General features: G+C 42.6%; 1 protein-coding gene across 1 annotated transcript in view; it reads right to left on the bottom strand.

Annotated features, from left to right (window-relative positions):
* LOC109922314 (tubulin polyglutamylase TTLL5-like) overlaps window positions 1-6,882 on the bottom strand; it is a 343,698-nt gene that overhangs the window by 206,221 nt on the left and 130,595 nt on the right. The window contains exons 15-18 of the mRNA XM_048599989.1: window positions 5,123-5,283; window positions 4,193-4,532; window positions 3,933-4,053; window positions 2,667-2,813 (exon numbers count right to left, since the gene is read on the bottom strand). Of these exons, the coding sequence (XP_048455946.1) occupies window positions 2,667-2,813; window positions 3,933-4,053; window positions 4,193-4,532; window positions 5,123-5,283 (769 nt within the window). The remainder of the gene's footprint in view (window positions 1-2,666; window positions 2,814-3,932; window positions 4,054-4,192; window positions 4,533-5,122; window positions 5,284-6,882) is intronic.

Consider the following 6,882-nt stretch of genomic DNA (forward strand, 5'->3'; position numbering starts at 1 on the left):
TCTGCCAAACTTATCAGGATTCTTTGAGGAGATAACAAACAGAATAAAGGGGAACCAATGGATGTAATATATTTGGATTTTCAAAATGTGTTTAATAAGGTACCAGATATAAGGCTATTTAATAAGAGCTCATGGTGTTGTGGGTGCTTTATTACCATGGATAGAAGGTTGGCTAACTACTGGAAGACACAGAAGGTTAAGGAAGCAATTTCAGGACTGCAACCTTTAAACAGTGGAGTGCCACGGGGATTAGTGCTGGGGGCCACAACTATCTGCTCTAGTTTGCTGTATTTTATTCTAAAACTCTATTTTTTAAACGGCGTACTCCAGTTTTTATTAGTGATCCCTAGTGCACAAGAGGAAACATCTTCTCCACACCTATCCTGTTGAGACTCCTCTTGATTTTATGTTTTTAATCAACTTAGCCCTTACTCTTCTAAACTCCAGTGGATAAAAATGTCACATGTCCAACCTTTCCTCATAAACTAGCCTACCCATGCATTCCAGGTATTAATCTGTTAAATCTTCTCTGAACTGACTCCATCATATTTAGATCTTTAAATAAGGTGACCAATACTGTGAACAATACTCCAGATGCAATCTGACCAATGCATCATATAACTGAAGCATAACCTCCCTACCGTTGTATTCAATTTCCCTCACAACAACTGATAACATTTTATTACCTTTCATAATTATTTGCTGCACCTGATCATGACTCACTTTGGAAAGTGCACTGACAGTCGAGCCCCAATACACCCAGGTCATCATAGAACTTAAAGATTTAATCAAACTACTCAAGTTCCCCAGTTTACCTGCATGATGTACAGATTAATAAAACATACCGGCCAGGTTTCTGTACTTACCTAAAAGAAACATTATTTATTACAACTAAATCAGTTCTAAGCACAGACAAACAGAATATGAATTATCAACTTATAACTCTAATTTAAACTCTACCACTTCTTAAACCCCAATACACATGCAGACAGACATGTGTAGATATTATGGGTGAAGAAACAAATATTAGATGAATACAGTTCAAAAACACAAATTGACAGAACTCAATGAGACGTGATTTTGCTTCTACTGCGTTCTTCTTATCTTCTATCTTCTTTTATCCAAGCCCTTTCGGTTCTTTATGGAAGGCACAAGGCAGTTGGCACATTAATTGTTCAGTCTCTCAGTAACTGGTTAGGGGTAGCAGCTTAAAGGCAAATAGTGAGTGAGAATGGCTAGTTATCTTCCAATTGTTGCTCCTCAGCAGAGAAAGAAATAGATGTTGTCTTTTTAAAATCTGGAGGCTTTCTGCCTCTGTCCACCTGCCCAGCAGCTACGTAAAGGGTTGTTGTCAATGCTGATGACTCCTAACTGAGAAAAAACAATCAACAGTTGGCGTCTGGGAACAGCCCTGAACACACACCCACTGTGCCAATGAGTACAGCAATCTCCCTCCTCATCTCAGTTCTAAAGGGTCATCCCTTCACTCTGAGGCTATGCCCCAGGTCCTAATCTCTCCTACTAGTGGAAACCATCTATTCAGGCATCTCAGTATTCTGTAAGTTTCAATCAGATCCCCCCCCTCATCCTTCTAAACTCTGTCAAATACAGACCCAGAGTCCTCAAATACTCCTTATATAACAAGCACTTCATCTCCGGGATCATTCTTGTAAACCTCCTCTAGACCCTCACCAATGCCACCATATCATTTCTTAGATACGGAGCCCAGGACTGCACACAATATTCCAAATAAAGTCTCACCCCTGCTCTTGTATTTTAGCCTTCTTGAAATGAATACTAGCATTGCATTTGCTTTCCTAACTGCCAAGTGAACCTGCAAGTTAATCTTAAGAGAATCCTGAACGAGGACTCTCAAGTCCCTCATGCTTCAGATTTCCGAAGCCTTTCCCCATTTAGAAAATAGTCTACACCTCTATTCTTCCTACCAAAGTGCATAACCTCACACTTTCTCACATTGTATTCCGTCCGCCACTTTTTTTGCCCACTCTCTCAGCCTGTCCAAGTCCTTCTGCAGCCTCTCCGCTTCCTCAATATTGTCTGTCCCTCCACCTATCTTTGTGTCATCTGTAAACTTAACAATGCCCTCAGTTCCTCCATCCAGATAGTCAATGCATGATGTGAAAAGTTGTGATCACAACATTGACCCCTGCAGAACTCCACTAGTCACTGGCTGCCATCCTGAAAAAGACCCCTTTATTCCCACTCTATGCTTCCTGCCAGTCAACCAACCCTCTATCCATGTCAGTATTTTGCTCCTAACACCATGACTCTTTTTTTATTTTGCAATCTTTTCGGGAAATCCAAACAGATCACATCCACAGGCTCTCCTTTGTCTTACTTGCTCATTACTTCCTCAAATAATTCTGAAAGATTTTTCATACATGACCTCTCCCTCGATGAATCTATGCTGATTCATGCTCTTTTCAGTCACTCTCACTATAATGTCCCTGCTAACAGTGCATTCCTCCTTATTGTAGAATAGTTTTCCTGTAACTCAGTGTCTTCATCAGTTAGTTTATTCACCTTGTAGCCCCCACTCTCATTCAAACTGCAAATGTTTTTGTTCTGGACCAAAGTGATATCTATAAACTCCTACATGTGGTTTCCAGACTCGAAGTGCAAGATTATGGTTGTATGACCCTTACCTTACTGTAGCTGCGTATGAAGACCCCGAGTTGCTGTGCCAGGATGTGTCGGCGCTCAGAGATTGGAAGGCGACGGCTGGGCAATGTCACCATCACCGACTGCTGGAGATTACTGGCTGCTCGCTTCAAAAACCTGACCACCAGATCCTATCAGGGAACAAGATGGGACTGTCACTAGGATAGAGAGCTCAATCACATTTTTCGGCAAAAATTTGCTGACCATTAAAAGAAGCTTCTAAAGCAACACTGCCTCCCCCAGTCTGAGTATCTTGGGATCAGGATCGGACACTCTGCCCAAAATCATTTGAGACGACTGACCTCCAACAACCACAAGCATCTTCTTATGTACAGTTATGAATCCAAACACTGGAGAACTTATTCCAGATTCCTAATGATTCCAGTTTTCCAGGGGTCCTTAATGCTACATTTAGTCAAATGTGGCCTTGATGACAAGGGCAATCATTCTCGCCTCATCTCTGGAATTCAGTTCTTCTGTCCACGTTTGAACCAAGGCTCTAATGGAAACAGCAGGGAGTGGCCTTGCCTGAAACCAAAATGAGTGTCAGCAGTGTTGCTCGTTAGCACTGCTCACAACACCTTCCATCATGGTGGGAGCCGAGTGAAACGTTCAACTCTGAGTGAGTGAGTCATAAATTTGTATTTAGGTAAGGATAGCAGGGGATCCAGATCAAAGACAGGGGAAAGTGAGTTCAGGTAAAGATCTGCCATAATCTAACAGAATGGCGATAAGGCTCAAGAAGCTGAATAGCTTCTCCCCATTCCTATTGGTTGTTGGAAAGTGATGGAGCTTGGATCTGACATTCCCAAGGCGTATGTTGTCTAGATATAGACAGGAAGAATGGATGGCTGGCCAAGTGATAGAGTAGGGAGCTGCAGCCGACTACCAAGGAGAAAACTGAGGGGTGGCAATTAGCAGAGCAGTAAGTAAATCAGCAGCTTCAGAAGATGTTCATTAACCAGTTGAAGCTTTACTCCTCTGACCACTGCATGTCTTGCTGTGTTATATAACTCCATGCTGCCCAAGCTGAATGTGTAACCATTTCCTAACATTTTGTTCCAGGTATAATCTCCAGGATACCAATAAATATTAGGTGCACACAGAAGTTCTTGACCTGATCACTCGTGAATCCTCAAAGTTATATTTCAATTAAAACTGAAATGTTATTTTCTGCTTACGATGACGCTCATGGTCAGTTTCTGCTTTAGCTTCTTACACAAACTCAGAACCAGCCACAATGTACTTACCATTTGCTTCTCCTCCTGGTCAGTAAGTGTGGTGGGTTCATTCTGACGTAGTCGCTCCTTCAGCAGCCGGAACTGCACACGCTGCAGATAGGCAGAGAAGGCCAAGCGTGCCTGTACCTTGCTGTGGAACCAGATTGAAGAGTGGCACAGCATTAGATTCAGTAATAGGGACAATAGGGACAATTCTTCAAACCCAATGCACAGTTATCAGTGTTAAAAGACCATTGACAATGCAGACATTTTTAGTACTTAGCACCAACCTTAGATTGCCCCCTCGCTGTAACATCTCAAGGAGGTTAACTTTTGGTTGCATGGTGTTTTCTTCCTCTTTGGTTTGAGTCAAAGCTTGTTCCTGACCAGGCACCTGTTTGCCAACGGCCTCCTGCTCAGTGAGTTCCAGGCATTCCTGCATTTCCTCATTATTGACTCTCAAGCTTTTTGAGATTGGTTCCTGAGCCAGGGCATGGGCAAGGCAGGTGTGTTCACTATTTTCTGCTTCATCCTCTGATATTTCCTCATCCTCTGCTTCCTCCTCCTCTTCACCCTCAGCTTCACAACCTGCACTACCCGAAGGAGCAAGTGCAACTTTGTGCGAAGATCCTGAAATGTTAAACAGATATCAAAGGTTCCACCTGACATATGGAAGCCCAAAGACAGAAAAAAGGCATGTTTACTTGATCTGGATTCTATGTTTTCTTACCTGTTTGTCCTCTCCTCACTTGAAGGTGCTGGCTGTTACTGGGGTAAAGGTTATCCCCTACTGATTATCACTGGGGTAAGAGGCCCCCCTACTGACTCTCACAGGGAAAAGGGACGTCCTGCTGATTCTCATTGGGGAAAGGTACCTCCACTCCTGAAGGTGCTGACTCTTACTGGGCAACGGGGTCCCTCTCCTCTCCTGAAGGTGCTGACTCTCACTGGGGTACAGGGTCCTCCTCCTCTCCTGAAGGTGCTGACTCTCACTGGGGTACTGGGTCCCCCTCCTCTCCTGAAGGTGCCAACTCCCACTGGGATACAGGGTCCCCCTCCTCTCCTGAAAGTGCTGACTCTCACTGTGGTATGGGACGCCTCCTCTCCTGAAGGTGCTGACTCTCATTGGGATGCCAGTTGTAGTGGAACATTATTGAGACATTACTAGAAGAGTCAATGAGTCTTGCTACAAATTCCCCACAGATGCACCAATAACTGACCTGCACCTTTTCCCAGTGCGATCTGTGCAGCAGTTTGGTTCTGCTTCCTTCTCTCTTCCAGTGACAACAGTTTCCTCTCGTATTGCTGAACATGGTTGTGAACCTCGACAAGGAGCACCTCTGATCGGAAGGACATGTGATTGCTCTGCAAGACACCATTGCTGAAAGGGAAGGGAGTAGGAAAAGAAAAATGCAGAAATATTCATATTCTATAAAAAAAACTGAATATTGATAACATGGGCCGTCTTACTTTTGAGGAAGAAAATTCTGAATTCTTTAACACAACAAATCAAATCACAACAAATCAAACTAGTCTGTGTCAGTAAACATCTGTGCTGACCCTCACTATCTGCAGTAATAAGGAATTTCCATCTCTTGGGGAGACATCTTCTCAGTTCACATAATGTAAAATTAATAACGCAATAACAAAGCTATCTAGAAAACAGAATCAGAATAATTACAGTATCACAGAGCAATTAACTGACACTATTACAGTGGTAATGCGACAGTATTACAGGGCTCTTAATCAGCATTATTATAGCACTAACACCTAAATATTATTACAGAGCTATTAACCAACATTATTACAGCAATCACATCAGAGTATTACAGAGTTATTAATCAGGATTATTGCAGCAAAACCATTACGGCATTGCAGAGCTATAAACCACCATTTTTATAACACTAACATCACAGAGCTATTGATTAGCATTAGAACAGCACCAACGTCAGGCATTAGACAGTATTAATCAGCATTATTAATACATGAATGAAATGATATGTGTCCAAATGATACTGTATCCAATATCTAATTCATCTTTATTATGCCCTGGCACTCTCTGACTTTGTTAGCAAGTGGATTCTGATTGGTGCAAAGAATGTACCTATTAATGCTGCTTGACAGTTAACTGCCAGGCTTTGAATTTTAAAACAGGCAGGTTGACTCTGATTGGTCAGGGCATTGCCCCAGAATTAGGCTGCTGTTGAGTTGAAACAGACTCAGTGTGTGGACATCTTCTTTCTGTCTGAAATAAACAGGGCCTTGTGTATTGATAAATGTAGCTTCCAGCGCATGCAAATACATCAAACTGCTTGTCTGATTAACAATCCTCAATTGGTTATCAACATAATTATTTGCACAGTAAGGTTTGTTTTTATTTCATTCACTTGTGGGATGTGGGCATCGCTGGCTGGCCAGCATTTATTGTCCGTCCCTATTTGCCCCTTGAGAAGATGGTGGTGACCTGCCTTTTTGAAACACTATAGTCCTCCTGCGGTAGTTGACTCAGAATGCCCTTCGGGAGGGAATTCCAGGATTTTGACCCAGTGACTTTTATCTAACAAATTTTGCCTAGCAAATTAAACAAAGATTTGCAGATGCTGGAAATCAGGAACAAAAACAGAAATTGCTGATGAAACTCAGCAGGTCTGGCAGAATCGATGGGAAAAAAGCAGATTTAACATTTCAAGTCCAGTGACTCTTCATCAGAACTGATAGCAGCTAGGAAAAAGTGGCATTTATTCCAAAGACTAAGTTTGGGGAGGTGGGGGGAAGGGGAGAGGTGAGCAGATCGATGGAGATGGAGCACAGGGAGAGAGAAATATGAAAGGGGTAGGTAAACAAGGAGATAATGGATAGCAGGCCAGGACAGAAGAAAAGCTGAATAAGTGATAATAAGAGCTAAGAGTTCTGAGGAAGGGTCACTGGACCCGAAACGTTAACTCTGTTTTCTCCTTCACAGATGCTGCCAGACCTGCTG

Source organism: Rhincodon typus, chromosome 8, assembly GCF_021869965.1.
Source record: "Rhincodon typus isolate 14 chromosome 8, sRhiTyp1.1, whole genome shotgun sequence".
NCBI classification, from domain to species: domain Eukaryota; kingdom Metazoa; phylum Chordata; class Chondrichthyes; order Orectolobiformes; family Rhincodontidae; genus Rhincodon; species Rhincodon typus.